The sequence below is a fragment of the Barbatula barbatula genome (genome assembly GCF_947034865.1).
Source record: "Barbatula barbatula genome assembly, chromosome: 23".
Classification (NCBI taxonomy): domain Eukaryota; kingdom Metazoa; phylum Chordata; class Actinopteri; order Cypriniformes; family Nemacheilidae; genus Barbatula; species Barbatula barbatula.
In genome coordinates, this window is record NC_136786.1 from 17,846,130 (window position 1) to 17,863,096 (window position 16,967).

General features: G+C 38.3%; 1 protein-coding gene across 1 annotated transcript; it reads right to left on the bottom strand.

Moving 5' to 3' along the window:
* Positions 1-5,604: 5,604 nt before the first annotated feature.
* On the bottom strand, positions 5,605-16,683 carry cnn3a (calponin 3, acidic a). Its single transcript, XM_079447575.1, has 7 exons — positions 16,389-16,683; positions 8,638-8,759; positions 8,000-8,066; positions 7,616-7,753; positions 7,386-7,502; positions 6,902-7,048; positions 5,605-6,810 (listed from the first exon to the last, which is right to left on the bottom strand). Exons 1-7 carry the CDS (start codon positions 16,443-16,445, stop codon positions 6,469-6,471), a joined length of 990 nt encoding a protein of 329 aa, XP_079303701.1. The 5' UTR covers positions 16,446-16,683; the 3' UTR covers positions 5,605-6,468.
* Positions 16,684-16,967: the final 284 nt, after the last annotated feature.

Consider the following 16,967-nt stretch of genomic DNA (forward strand, 5'->3'; position numbering starts at 1 on the left):
TGAACAGTTTATTTAGTCGATTTCAAACATACAGTTTTACATCTAGTGGGATGTATTTTGATCTCATGTGGTTGTTATCAAGACAGGGCAAGTTTACTAGTATTATACATTTCATAACACACGCACACAGGCTATTTAAAAGTCATGACATAGAAATGATTTACAATAGCCTGCAGATCATATTCATATTAAAGCTTGAGAATTCAAGCAAAACAATGAGATGGAAATGAACTGAAATGAAAGTGCAGTGGGACAGCTGCAGCTCCATGTGTAAAGATTAGAGACCGATGCCGGGTACAGTATGATTCAGCATCTGTATCAATGCCAATAGTGCCCAAAGTGCATTGACACAAAGTGTCATAGATTTTGTTACAGGAAACACAATTATAAACGTGCAGTTACTTAAACTCGCCACGAGATGGCAGACAATCCACGGATATTTACCTTCCTTGCCAGAATGCCAGATTTCTCCTTAACTTTTTGTTCATTGTGAGAGACACAAACTATATTCATAGTGTCACTTTAAAGTCCTGCAGGTATACTCTCAGTATTACCTTTGAAGAGATTTAATTGATGAAGTTCTATGATTGGTTGAATGTGTTATGTGAACGTGTTAAGAAGCCACATGCTGTACGATTCATGCATAGTTATGTCACAAGTGTTATCTGAGATACTCAATAATCTCAATATGCAGAGGTATCTGTGTTTCGTGTTTCATTCCTGTATCTCTGTCACCAACCTTGGGCTTTAGCTACAACTATGCCCCCCATATGGAAAATATCCGTCCTGTGGCGCTTCCTGAGGAAACAGAGAGTGACCTAACTGAGCAAACACATTCTAGATATAGGGAATTCCCGACAAACAGGGGTGTGATTTCGTAAAAGCTTTGTTTTATTTATAAAGCCTGTGCTGTCCGCCGAAGTGAACAATCTAGCAAGTTGCATCACTGGATTCGAGTTTGCGGCCTCTTGAAAATGATGAATTTGATGAAAACTCATCATTTATTTGCCCTCATCTTGTGTGAAACCTAAAAGAAGATGTTTTGAGAAATGTCTCTGTGGTTTCCATACAATGGGATCCAATGCTGTTGGATTCTGCAGATGAAAGTTTAGAAACGAAAGAATATTGTAAGCTTCATACATTTTTAGCCACCAACTAGACCATATAAATAATGGCCATGTTATTGCTTAGTATATGCTTAAATGATCTATATATACAAAGCATATTAAAAATGTGTAGATGTAAAGATTTACAGAAGATTTTACAGCCTTCCTTTACCAAGTCAGGGTGTCCAAATTACAATTCATTCTATGCATGTGCAGCACAGACATAAGCTAAGATGTCTGGTGTCGAAAATGAAGAGATCAAATAGATTCAGCCCGTTCCTTTTTCCCACAGTTCAACCAGAACAGGCCAAGGGTTGTTTTTCCGGCTTTAGACTTGCGGCAAAGCACAAGTTGGGATCGATGCCAATAGTACTGGCTGCATCCGTGAAATTAGAGCAGTTTTTCAGGTGGATAAAGAGACGCGGAGTCAGGCCTCAAAAATCAATCGACTATTTTATTTCAAAAACCTCACGAGCGACACCAAAGGCTGATGTGATTCTTTTAACATTTGTTTGGATATTTAAGATGATACAAATTCTATTACATGTATTCATTTTCTAAGAGATTACAAATTCTATGAACTAGAAGGGGAATAACATTGCTCCCCGAACTCTTTGTAAGTCTCTTTGGATAAAAGCGTCTGCTTAAATGACTAAATGTAAATGTAAGGATGGTTATGCGTTAAAGTTTCACTTTATTTCAATCCTAAACCAGGAGGCTACCTCGTCTAAACTAGTTTGTCAGTAACATCACCGTAAGTTGGTTGTTAGCCCACATTGACATTCCTACCTTGAGGGGAACGGGTTTAGAAATACAGACAACCTTCTGTTTGGAACAACGCCACCACAGTCCAGCAGTCCGAAAAAAACCTACTGCTGTGTGTGAGAGAGAGAAAGAGAGCAGTGGTTTATCCATTCACAGCGAGGTTATGTAACGTTCCAGAACCTTTACATTACTCAAACCAGTAAAGTCTGGGCACTTCAGTTGAATTCCTCCTGAACAAAGAGCATTCAAAATGACTCGAATGAAACAGACTGCACTTTGTGGCATGGTTTCAACAATCCCCCACCCCGAAAAATATAGGAAAGTCCGATTTTTTGGTCTAGCGATTCATTGCCAAAGCGAGCGGCTATTTCCTTTCTTCCTCTTTGACTTATTTAGAGTTTGTTCACATGGTCTATTCTTTGTTATCCTCATTGGTTGGTGAATCATCTTGAAGTACTTTGGAAGAAATCGAGAGTCATAATTCCCAGGCCAATAAATCTGAACTTGGTGGATCTGTGACATGCCTCACTTGTTTTTAGATGACTTCTATTGGCGCATTTACTTTCCTGAAAAGGTTGCTAGAAAGGAGAAAAGAAAATCTAACAGTAAATAAGAGAACGTCCTCTATTACAGTACGTTCTAAAAAAGGAACTTGACATAAAACGGTACTCTACACGCATAAACCCATCTCCAAATCCATACATGTCCTGATCCAAAGGAAACTTACTGAAGCAGAAGCGCTCGTAAGATCCAGATTTGTTTTTAAAGTGAAGAAAGAAAGTCATTAAGGTTTGAAATGACAATACAATTTTGGTTGAACTATACCTTTAACGTATATGTTAAATCCTATAAATAGGCCTAACATTGAACCCATGTAAAGTCCGGGTCATAACTGTTACTGTTTTCCATCTGTAAATAGAAGAAACTAATTGGTTGTTAAACAGAGGAAGTCTTACCTCCTCTTACAAACGTGAGAGATTTAACATCACGGAGGAAGAATGTGGCTTGCATTTTTGAAGAGATGATGTCATAGCCTTGTGGTATAGTTATCACGCTATCACCTCGCTGGAAATGTGCTCGGATGCCAAAGCATAAAGGAATGAAGGATCATTTTGGCCATAAAAACATGAACTCAGGATGACATATGTGTCTCGATTAAGATACAGCTGTTTTAGATCTACAGGAGGCACTAACAGAGCGACTCCCTTTAATGAAGAAAGAATACTTTTGGAATTTTAATAGAAAGCACAGATTTCCTCCCGGACATTAAAAAGAAATTCATCTCACACGTTCAGAGCAGAATATCTAGAGGCGGTCGGTTTAGATTTATACGGAAAAGAATCAATACTGGACCTATGTTCTGAAATGCCTAGTCTGGGGAATGTGAGCGTCCTGCTAAAAAATATCCACAGGCATGCGAGGAAGTTTCAGATGTCACAGACGCAGCTTTTATTCAGCGTTATTTAAACTCAGAGCTCCCCTTGAAACTATATAGGGTTCTCATTAAACCTCACATCTCAGTTCTTCATGACGAGAATGAGGAAAAATGTCCTTTTAAACGTTGGGTTGAGACAAAACTGATGGATCATTGTGAGCCAAAGGCATCCAAGTACAGACGGAGTCATTGACGCTCAGATGTATAACGGCAAGACAAAATGGCCAGCTGGTTAAAACATTTTGGTTAAAACTCATTTGGTTTCATCTCATGTTGATCAGCAGTCAGAAAACCAATTCCTTCAAGCGCTTTTGTCTGAGGACCAATATACTGTATCTTTGTTCTTGATCCACTCCTCCCCTTCAACGGTTCCAGACCGAGACCCCTGGCGATCTGTTAATAAACTCCAGGCTGTCTACGCACCACCAACTCGACAGTCTTTGGATCCCTGATGTGCTTCCACGCACCTGATCACTGTTATCATGTTTCTGTTGTGGGAAATGAAATCAATAGACAGAAGCAGAAACTGCTATCTCTGTAAAGATAAGTGCTGGCTGAGGTTCAAAAGTACGGTGTGTGTGTTTAACATATTGCAAGAGGGATTTGGAAATGAATAAACCTCCTCTCATAGCACAAGTTTAATATAATATCCTAAATGAAAAGTACTAGTATACAACATATTTACCGTAGTAACTTGCATACCGCACTGTAGGAAAATGGAAAGTTTAGAGAAATGTTGACACAATATTCACATATTTTTAAAATGTGGTAGAGAAAAGCATGCATTTCATTGCTCCATGAATATTACTATATATTATAATATTATTTTACAGTGTAATATATTGTAGTACTATACTATACTAAAGTACTCTGTAGTATTAACTAGCCCAATAGTAAATGGATTTACTGTAGTAAATACTCGAGTGTGCTTTAATATTTACTATAGTAATGTTCAAAAACACGACATACCGTACCCTAAAATCTCATTGCTAGACTAGATTTTTCTCATTTCCTGGGTAGTCGACTTTCTTCCGCAGAACATATTTTGGAGATATTTTAAAGAACGTTGACTTCCATAGTATGAACACAAAACCACTAAAACATTTCTCAAAATATCTCCGTTTGTGCTTCACAGCAAATAGAGCGCTATACAGGTTTTGAACCGGATGTCCAAATGACAGGATTTGTTCTTTTTAACTGAACTATCCCTTTAACAGCTCAACTCTTGTCTTGCTTTAAAGGCCTTTCAATGGTTGCTGCAGTAACAGTCTGTTTTAGACTTTTCTATAATCGAGTCTTGCGTTTTTGTCCTGGATTCCACGGCTCACACAAAGCGTTGATTATCCCACAGCAACACAGAGGGGCGAGACGGGGCTACCGCGAATGCCTTCGCTTTCTCATTGGTGGTCTGGCGACTGTCCTGGCTGCTGGACCGTCCCGTACGTGCGGAGATGCTTTTGTGCTCCTCATGTGGACTCACTTATTTTCACAATGCCAGTTCAACTAAGTTCACCAACAACAGAAACACGTGCTCTTGACAGCAATAATGCAATCCTAGACTCTCAGTTCTTCGTTTATGTGCTTTTCTGAAAACCACCAAACGTATTGGGGGAAGATTCTTTATATAAAACAAACGTATTATTGGGCCTTTCATTGCCCCGGGTCGTCATGGTATAAAACTTTATGCCCTGTGGAGTTAGATGGCGTGTATCTGAATGACCCATAATGCAACTCAAACGTGTCATTTTCTGTACATATAAAACCTCTTCTGATGTCGTTTGAAGCGTCCCGCAGGCTAGCCCAAACTGGCAGGGCATCGGCAAACTGGCTCAACACTTCTGGAATGTTCCATGCTCGCACTATTTTGCTATTCAGCAGAGTTTTGGCACACAATGCGGCCCACTGGAAGCCAGAAAGGTCATGACACAAGAGTGATTCATTTTAGTGGTGTGCAAGATGTCCCGAATCCATTTCATTGGAAGCATTTTAACTGGACTTTAACTGGATGTTAAGGATAAAACGATTCAGTCTCTTCATTTCTAAAATAAAATCCATGTGCCAAAGAATTCACTTGAAACCAAATCTATAAGGATGGAAAGTCCACACAAGCACAAGACGCAGCATTTGCATGATTTACTCTTAACTCTGACTTGCTTGATCGAGTTGCTCTACTTTAGATTCTGCACGCTGTGGTTATATAACCGTTTCCAGAAACTGTTGGCTATCGGCAGGAGGAGCAGCTTCCAAACGTCTCTGAGGGTAGCCTCAAAAACACAAGATTTATAGCTGCGCTAAGGCCCTGTGCCACTTCAATTCACCCTCATAAAATATGCACAAGCACGGAACCAAGTAATGAAATCAGGGCTGTACAGAAACCACACCTCAGCATCGCAGGGCAACTGCAAACCGCCACTCTAACTCCCCAAAAAAAACAAGCCTGACTTTTTCGTCTTCATTTAATTCTGATCAAATTATAGAGAGCAATTAGAATTTGAAGATGATGATAAAGATGCAATACTTCAAAGGTCAGAATGCAAATGTAGTTTGCTAAATAGATGCTTAGAGAACTGATATTTCAATAGTTTATTTATAACATAAAACTTATTCATATCAAAAGAACCACATGACAGAAGAATGGTTTATACTGAAAAGCAGGGCAATAAATACAATAGGAAACAAATCGGATATTATGGCACGTAAAATAATAAACGATATAAAGAAATATAGTGGAATGTTGTTTAGGTTGTCCAGTTTGCAAAAACTTCAGATTTAATATACTTCCAGTGATATGGAAATTAAAAATTTCATTTAATTAAAATGGAATGTCTTTAAAAGGCTTTTTTTAGTCTGCCATGCATTGGTGTGTAGCAAAAATTGAATGAAAATGCGCTTTCAAGATGCTCGAAGAACTTAAGCCACAAAAAAGCAAAGCACAGAGCAAACTAACAAATGCCTGCACAACTGGAACTTCTTCCATACTTCATATAATATGTTTAAAAATAACAACTCAATTTCACCATTAAGACGGCAGATGTGAGATTAAGACCCTGCCACCCACACACATGACCTGGAGGGGTGGGCTTAATTGTGGGAGACGAAAGGCATAGCAAAAGACTTGCTTCGTTGACATACATGTGATAATACTGCTTTAACATTCTTTCTCTAGTAGTCGATGCCCTGGTCCTTGTAGTGCCCTCTGTACTCGTCATGGTATCCTCCCTGATACTCTTCATCCTGATATTCCGCCTGATAGTCACTGTCGCTGATTTCCGAACCGTTTGTGCCCGTGCCCTGGCTCCCGTTGGTGTGAACGACGGCATCCGTGGCGGTAGCGCAGTATTTGGGATCGTACACCTGCCTGCCCAGCCCGTACACGCTCATGCCCTTCTGAGACGCCACTTTATTGGTGCCCATCTGCAATGAGATGGTGGAGTTGTCCAATGGCTGCATGGCTGCCTTTTGGTCAAAGATATCCCGCCTGGTGCCTGGAGCAGACATACCAGCCTGGAGAAAGATAATTGTTAAAATTATTATTAGATTTTGTATACTTTTGGTAATCGAGGTTCATTTTGGGTGTTGTGTTGAATGGGTGTACCTGGCTAGCTCCTTTGTTGGTGCCCATTTGCAGGCTGATGGTGGTCTGGTCGTAGGGCTTCTCTGTTTGTGTCTTTGGGTCGTACAGGTGTCTCCTGGTCCCGTAAGCGGTCATGCCAGCCTGGCTTGCGCATTTGTTGGTTCCCATCTGAAAGGATATGTACAAACACTTTAATCATTCATATTTTAATTAAATTACATGACGTTTTATAAACAAATGCATACATAAACAACGTTGGTCCTAATATTTTCAACATGGTCACTGGTCTATATATTATTTGAAAACCACAAGATTTGAAAGCTGAAATAAGTTTAAGGTTCTAAAATTGTCAATTAAAAAAAAACTGAAATAAAAATAAATTCAACTTACATAAAAGTAAATATATATATATACACATATTGTCTCAATAAACAACTGCGCTTAGGTTTTTTTTATGTTATGCATGCACAAACATTAAGAATGTTATGAGAAGTGCTTTTATAACCTGAAGTCCAATGACACACTGGCCCGCCTTCATCTTCTCTTCATCAAAACACCTCTGCTGCTTATCTGCGTATTTCACCCCAATATCAGTGTGTGTTTCTATGCCTTTGGTCTTTGCCTGTTGGAAAAAAAATGTTTGGTAATTATTTATTAAGATTATCTATTACATTATTCAATGATCAGAAAGATGTTTAAATTAAGGAGCGAATTCCCTCTGGATATTAAACGTACCATGCTGGCCAAAGCGAGAAGTGTGGTCTGGACCTGTGTCATGTTCCCGTTTTCAAAGAGGTCGTTGGCTTCAAAGATGTCGTTGTGCTTCAGTCCGTAGGCCAAGATGGCTTTGATGAAGTTCCCAAGATTCTCTAACTGAGACAACAACAGGAACAGTGAGGGTGTGTTTCCTAGTAACCTAACTGGTTACCTCTGCTTTTTCTTTAAGGATAAAAGAGCTAGTTGTTGGAGGATGTGTTGAAGAATGTGTGAATGGGTCCATTTATTCTTCATTCCACTTTGTGTTTACCCAAAAAAATATAATGAGAACAAAGATCTAAATGTATTTTGGCTATGCAACATTGTGTCATGTGAAAAAAACATTAGCTTAAAAATATTTACCTTATGCCAGTTCACCTGTGAGTGGTTTATTTTCTTTATGGATCCAGGCTGATGTTTGTTCATTAATCTAAAAAGTATAAAATAGAAAAAGTCAAGTAAACATTCATTTATATTACATAAGTATCACGTAACATTATTGCCCGGTTTCAAAGACAAGGCTTAAGACTAATCCCAGACTGAAATAAACGTTTGAGCCGTCTAAACTGAAAATAAAGTGCTATGACATATCTAAATATGTCACTCCCATTGTTTTGTCTCAAGATGCACACCAGTAATATTTTTATCTAAGGCATTTTAATAAAAGTGACTGAAATATCATAATTTAACAAAGGCATAGTCCTTGCTTAAGCTGATAAATATTAGGGTAAGATAGAGAGCCGCAGAACTCAAAAGAAGATATTTAGAAAAATGACGGTAACAGAACAGCACAGCCCCTCATTTACTTCCACTGTAACCAATGCAAGTGAATGGGGGGCTGTTTTTCAACATTTTTCAAAATATCTTCTTTTGTCTTCTGCGGAAGAAAGAAAGTCACACAGGTTTGAAATGACAAGACGGTGAGTAAATGATGACAGAATTTTCATTTCGAAAGTCAACTTCTCCTTTAAGCTAAGACAACTGTTAGGACATAGACTCACTCGCAAAGAATGACACCATCCCTCAGCCCCTTCTGAAAGTTTTCTCCGATGGGCATTCCCGTCACCTCCTCGATCCAGAAACGAAGCTCCTCCTCCTTCTGTAGGTCATATTTCTGCGCGATCTGTGAGTGACAGAAGGAATAGGCCAATGAGTGAGACATCTAAACATCATTCATTCAGGAGTCAAACTGGCTTTGCGGGGTCTGCTGTACATTGTCCATACATCATCGTCATCATCCTCTGGACTGCAATTGTACATTTCAGTATTCATACACGCATGCTTATCTCAGCCACTGTATTGTGCTTGGCTGATCTTAAACCACATGACAGACAGACCATAACATTTTAAATCAATAGACATGTTTTCTTTGATGTTAACTCCACCAGAGCCTTTGGATACCCATCACATGCAGCTTAATTCAATCAGATTGAACAGAACTCTTTTTCGATGTTGTTAGGCTTCATACTTTGTTTCAGAGTTGGGCTGTTTGCGTTTAAAGCGTGTGATGTAATTCTGACATGTGATTCAGTCAACGACAAAGCATTGAGCTGCATTGTTGCACATACTAGTCGTCATGAATACTCTTGTACGACATTTAAAGCTTGGTAATGGGATTTCTTTGACACTGCACCTTTAAGACGACGGCTGACCAAGGTTCCAAGGAACTGCGCGCGGGACGGATGTCATTCCCACCCGCTTCTGGTTTTATTTTAGTTTAGTTGTCGTTGCTCGTGTGCAACAACAGTTTATTTGTATTTCGATACTATGTATTTGGAGCAGGCTATTTTGCGGGGGTCCTGCCATTCTCCCGCAGCCCCCCACAAACACACACGAGTGTTTTACTGCCCACACCCATCAAATCCCGTTGCAAAACATTCCCTGGCTTTATTTATCAATGACATCATCGACTAGTCAACGTCGATGTGACTTATCACATAATAGTCGACCCTCAAAAAATCTCGAAGGTCATTGAACCCTAGTGCTAAGTATTCTGGTTAGTTTGTGGCTATCTGACTGTAAATAGCATCATGAGCCTGTTGGCATTGAACACGGAGGTCAAAATGAACAACAGAACAAATGGCAGACTAGTTCACCAAAAAACAACAACAAACATTTCTTATTTTTTAAAAGTAAGATCATAAGACGTGGTCGTGATAGCTTCATAAAACAAACAAACAAAGCACAAATCAGGCTACGACGTCTAGTAGACTAGCCTAAAATAAAAATAATAATAAATTGTTATGTGTATATATATGATCCATTTGAAATATCAATGGTGCAAAATCTTTTCTGAGCCCGACTGATAGAAAGCGTATGCGAGAAGGTTTTATTTAAATTTAGTATTTAAAAATGTTCACTTTAAATGATGAAACATTGTAGTTCAGAATAGTTTCATTTTAGAGTCATCTTATTTTCTGTAGCAGACATATTCGTATTCGAGTGGTCTCGCACATCCATAATAAAACAATTAAAAACAGACCACTTTTACAGCTCTTTGTTAGGCTTGTTTACTGTTCTTTCTTTGTTTGGGAAAAGCAGCGTGGACAACCCTAGACAAACATGGACATACATATGCCCTCCTCTAGTGTTCTACATAAAAAAAGAAACAACAGGATGCGTAAACAACCATAGAATAGTCATTTCTGCATGTGCAATTACTGCAAAGCGCTGCGAAGATATTATTAAAATAAATTCAGGAAACGGTCACCATCCCAGGGGTTTCATTTCAAGCACGTCTCTTAGAGTCAGGTCATCGAAAGACAAAGCTAAATGTAGATGTTAAGATCTGGGCGGGAGAGCAAGAGATATACAGTGAGAGTGCAGAAGATGTTCTCAGCAGTAGGAATGAAATTTAGCGGCAACTATAGGTGAAGTTGTGAATTGCAACCAACGGCTCACTCAACCCCTTCCCTCTTTAAGGTACACAAATTATATCACAGTTATTCTTCAAAGACACCAATCGGTATAAAAAGTAAAATAATGGAAAAGTTTTACTGTTGTTTTCAAACATGTTCCCCCACTGGCATTGGACAAACATACATAAACAGTCCAGCCCTCGCCTCATTGGTCGAGCAACAGCTGCTAGGCAAGCTGGGATACTTACAAAAACAAAACAATGTTTGACATTGTTTTGGACAATGCGACTGTGTTTACATTTTCTGCATATTAAGCTAGGTTACTTAAGAGAATTAAATCAACCGTTTGTCATTTTTATCATGAGTTTTCGTCTGGAGATTAAAACAATAAGACCTCAATATAAACTATATTTTTTCTTCTCAAGAATTTCAGTAGAAAGCCCGGGGACAAAGCTGATACTTAAATGCAACTAGATATTGCTCAGGGCCCGTACACATCCATAGAAGGTCTCTCGGCGAACTGAAGATCAATAATGCTGTCCCCAAACATACGCTCAAACCACTAGGAAAAAATAATGCGTGGGCCGCTGCGATAGATCCTTTGTTCAATTTGAGGTCAGGCAAGATGACTTTGCGCCTATAATGACAGGCAAAAAGTTAAACCGTACAGTTTGTCATTGAAGAACTGCAGAATTGAACTACGTTCCAAATAGTCCAAAATGATCGGTTTCAGATGTGTTCATTCGGTTACATAGAAATGTTAGTTCTCTTATATAAAGAGCCATTGACTGTTGAGATTTATATTAGACATGAGTCAGACAATAAGGTACAAGAACGTGCTGAACGATGAGACTGACAGATGGGAAAAGTCTCTTTCATTCAGTACGCTGGGAAACCTGCCAGGGGAAGAGAAATGGAAAAGTGACCTGGCTCTTGATGGAGATGTTGGAGGCATTTGCAGAAATGGAACATTCTGGAAAGCTTGAACTTGATTCTAATCATTTACTGATGACTGCACGAAAAAACGAGCAAACATGCAAACTAAAAAAAGGTCAGGGGCAAAAGGGCTCTCTCAACACGACACGATCAATTCATCCCTTAGAGATCGATAAAACAGTGCTGGTGTACTACCATGGACCAAAGGAGAGACCTTCTTACCTTGGGTTTGGATAAAACACACACAAACTCAGTAACAAAGCTTTAAAACAATTATTACATTAATAACTTTACTTTGCAAAGCCAAGATGACTTAAAAAGAACAAGAACCGTCATGGATATTACTATGGATCGTGGTGACATTAAGTATGCATACTTAATCACATCCGAGCAACCAGACCTGCCCAGTATTAGACAATATTTAACTCTGTGCTCTGGAAACACTCAGCGGAGCGGACAACGTGGAGAGATTTGCTTTACTATGCATGTGAAGTCAACTAGAAATGCTCTTTCAAAACATCTCAAACGGGACACAATGAGTCAAAGACATTACAAATGGCTAACAGTTATACTAACTAGACTTTTTTGTGAAGAAGGTTGCTAAGGTGTCCTTAATGGTTATTAGAACGTTGCTCTTCGACATGAGAGAGTAAATGATGACAGGCGTTTTATTTTTGGATAAATTATGCTATGAAGACCCAATGATGCTAAAAATCAATGATTTCACCTGCTGAATGACTATACAGAAGACTTTAAGCTTAAAGGCTTTTAAACTTCCAATGAACTTTGGTCATCTTTTTCTAAATATAGTTTAAGTATGTTTCTACTGCTAGGAGATCCAACAGAACAATAACCTCAGAAAAACACACTTTCCTGTCTTTCCCAAAACGGCAACACGGGGTTAACATCTGCAGCCACACTCGACTAAACCAATCCTGAAAAATATTGCTGATCAGCACATTGGAGGGAATGTTAGGACCCCTTACCGGGCCTGTTGCCCATCAGCAGTCACAGAGAACGTCAATAAAGATTGTTTACGCTGAGATTCAAGATGGAATGTGTGCATTAAAGCTGTGGACCAAAACCATCAGGTTAACCTGTTATTGGTTTACCCAAGAACCACCGTGACCACTTTGTTCTGACCTCAATCCTATGACATTACTCCCTTTGGCCTCTCCCAGGACACTGGGGCTTGACTTGTTGTCCCAGCACTGGCATACTTCCAAGCCACCATGCTCACAGACTGAACGACATGCACGCTTGGATGGATACTGAATGAGAAGGTCGAGCCAAACATAATATGATTTTACTACAGTGAGAAAAAGCCGTTTCCCAAGCTTGAGAAGATCAAGGTGGCTCAACGGTTGAATTTCATCCAAAATTTCATTTCAAGGGAAATTCTTCCATGTAAATTGTGTCTAGGCGTAAGTTCAAAGTTCTGACAGCTGGGTAAAACTGGAATACTGCTGGAAAGAGGTAAATTAATTCACAAAACAAATTGAGATAAGAAAATCCAAAAGGTATGCAAAAAGTGAGCTAAAACCAAATCAGTTGGTCTAAAACCATTCTAAGGAATAGTTCAACCAAAAATACAAATGTTGTTACAAACCTGTATATTTATTTTAAAATAAGGATATTTTAATGAAAGTTTGTAACAAAGTCACTTTGGGTCAACGTTGTATTTTGTCCCACTATGGGAGTATCTTAGAAATGCTCACATAGAAATGAGAATTCAACAAAGTTATTATGATTGAGTAGTAGGCTACATATAATCCTTTCGATACTTTTTTTGGCACTTTTATCTTATTTACCTTCAATTTATGAAACAGCGACAATAAATTTCATCAAAAAAATACAACTACCTTTTGTATCCTGCCAAATAAAACAGATCTAGAATAATACAAAAGGTCAGTAAAGTATTACTTTTACTATTATTTTACCCAGGCTAAATTATAAACATACTTGTGTTCCAGTTGTTGCCTTTGTTCAATATGATTTATCCTAAGCTAAAGATTAAACTAAGCAATAGTAAAATTATAGAGAAGGAAAGGTGGGGGTCTTTCTATTATATTGTCTACTCTTTGAATCCAGAGGAAAGGGGCCCCACCCATTTTTTGTCAAGCCTTATTCATTTTAGCAACAACCATGACATCACCGATGGCGTCCAACATTTTTTTCTCCACGATCGCCTGTTTGACCTCTCTCTGACTGAACAGTTTGGCAAATGACAAAAACATTACAATTACTCTAATGCAACACAAACGTTCAGGATATAAATAAGTTGTTGACATCACTTCCAAGCATAAAAAATAACCTGTCAGAACAATATCTTTACTGTGCTGTTGAACAGTGGATGATGATTTGACAATAAGCCCGCAATGGATGACCAGTTGTGTCTAGCATTATAACCATAAGAGGGTGGTTTGTTTGATGGGAAAAACAACCATTGCAATTATGTCATTTGTAGAAGTTTTATTTTAAGAGGACTAATTCTATTTGAGAACGTGGTGCGATTCATTGACATTTAAAGGGATTTGGTCTAAGTTGATTAGAAGGTATTACCTTGAAACTCAAACGTCTAAAACTGGCTGCAAAATTGGACTTCCCGCAATTGCAAAGTTCAGCCTGAAAACAGCTCTCGACTTTCAGCAGGCTGCTGATGAAACTCAAGAAACAAGACAAACAAGTCTCCGGAAAGTCCATGACCCCAAAAGAAGGTTCGAAACTAACACGAAGAACAACATTCAAAAGTAAGTTCTACAAGGAACACAGGAAAAACAAATATTGAATGTGTGTAAGAATGGGCTTGTTGTTTATAACTATGCCATGACCAAAAATATACAACGTAGCCTACATTTCGAATGCAAGATCCAGATGCTATCGTTTCTACAAAGTAAACCAAACACCAGTCAGCCTTATGTACATTTGCTCGAAACTTGAAAATGCAAAACTTTCATTTCAAAGCACTTCATGTACAGGCCCAAGAGTGAGCACTACAAATAAAGATTACTCGTACTACAGATGAATCAACATTGCTATGTTCAATAGAATCTATGTGCAGTTTGACCAAAGCGAAAAAAATGATAGATTGAAAAACCAACTAGTCAGGATCAATATAATGCAATTAAGCCAGATGCTACATATTTACCCTTGAAGAGTATATAAAATTAGGGATGCACGATAAACGGTCATTTTTAATGTTATCAGTATCGGCTGATAATAAATTTAGGCTGATATATTATAGCCGATAAATCTTAAATGATTTCCTCGTGTTAAAACTTCTTCAGCTGCAAGTGGCTCACAGTTAAAGTACAGTACTGTCTTACTGTCGTGATCATTCACTCATTGCTATTAGCAAAACATTGTTGATTTAGATACTGTATTTATAAATGTGTGAATTACAAAAGCATATTGTTTGAATCCTTCTGTTGTGAGTCCTGTTATACTTGTGGCTATTAAGAACATTTTTCTGGGCTGCCCGGGAAGAACATCTGTCATTTGTTTGTTGAATAAAAAATATACCAGATAAGTTTGAAGGTTAAATAATCTTTAACTAGTGTAAAGTAGGCTCGGTACATGATTTTGAGGCAAAAAAGGAGAACTAAGGTGTCCTTGTTTTCCGCAGTCAATGTTTTCATATAAAAGCAGTTTTTGCCTTTTGTTTCAGTCTTAGGAAATGTTATATTAATATATCGGCCAATATATCGGTTATTGCTATCGGCCAAAATGTACATATCGGTGCATCCCTTTATAAAATGTGAAGTATACAGCTAAACATGCAACATTCATTCATTGAGCCAAATATGTCATTACTGAGAAAACCCCTTTGACAGATCAAAGTCAACTCTTCAACCCTTCTAAAGAAATAGATTATACACATCACAGCTGATCCAATACTTCCCGTCACATTTTAGGAATGCTTCGCATTCCCAGACCTGTACTTCCGAAGGACTGAACAAATGTGGCATACACCAATGACGCACTTTATTCTTTAAGATATGTGTAATTTAACAGTACACGTATCTAAGTCCCCCATCTTTAGTACAGATGATGTCATGCTGAAGAAATGACCATTCTTTAATTCATTCGCCGAAGCTACCAGACTCTTCAGAACAATACCCATCAAATCTTTCACCATTTTAGTTTTGATTTTGAGGCCAAGCAATGATCATACTTTTATTACTTTTATTGATCACATGTTTCTTGTTACGTCCTTTGCACAACTTCTATTGAATTAGCACGGTATAATGAATATAACTGTTAAACATTGTGTCTGATTTTTTTAAAGGACAGATGCCAGAAGTAACAGACAACACCAGAACGGTCCCGCTATCCCAAAATAAACATCATAGCTTACTCCTTCATTTACATCTGAATGGGAATGTTTTACTTAGAAACATGTGTTTTGAGAGCAACATTTAAGCATAGAAATTAAATCTTGAGAGTCCATCACATCTGTACAGACCTTGTGAAAACAATATGGTTTATCTTTAGATCTCAAATCTAAAATGAAGATGTTTATATTTTAATCGTAAACTTGTTAAAAGGGTGACACAGACGACAGATACAGGCTTTATGCAAACTACAGTACACGTAATACAAGCGACCACAACTCAAAACGACATTATTGCTCATTTATTCGCTTTTTAAGACATCGATCACCATCACGTGTTAAAATGATGGCCATCACACAATGGTGTGGATTTACCACACATGCCACAGTTAAACTATGGAAACAGTGTATAACCATCGTTTACTTTTCGAAAAAAAGGTAGAAAACATGTGACCCACATCAACACAAAAGGAAAAGTACCTCGCAAAGAAAACTTTGATTTAAAAGCCCCAAAATCCTCAAATAAGTTACACGAACGTCTGACCCTTTAAATAACTCGTATAGCAGCAAGACCAAACAATATTGTAAATCAAATGTTTAAGTAGAAAGCTCAATTTCACATTACCTTGTTTTTAACCTCTGCAGATAACCCGTAGGCTGGTCCCTTGTTAAACTGGGTCATGATTCGCTTTTTTGAAGTTTTTGCAAAGAGTGGATGAAAAACCCGACAGAAAGTGACGTAATAACTCCTAAAAATCACGGTAAATCGCGGTAAAATCACGGTAAAGATGACCTGGTGCTCCGCTGCATGTGTAGTCTCGAGCTCACTCAACAACAGACGCTCGCGCACAAACTTTCTGCTCTTACCTCACGAGGGGGCGGGGTCAAATATTCACGTACTTCTGCAGCCAATCGGAAGTGTTCATTTAGCATATTACGGCGTCTTTTGTTTCTCCGCGGGTAAAGGTCGCAGATTGTTGAGCGCAAACAGCGTAAGGTTGGCGGTTACCTGCCTAACGTCATTTATAATCGCTTGTTTTCTATTTTTGGTGCTGTTTACGTGTATCAGATCAGTAATTGATGTGCATTTAACTCAAAATACGTTATAATGTGAAACATGACCAATGCAACAAAATATATGAAGAGTTTGGTTTCAAAGTGAGATAACTCGATGGTTTTTATTATCTTATCATGTTCTTGTTGT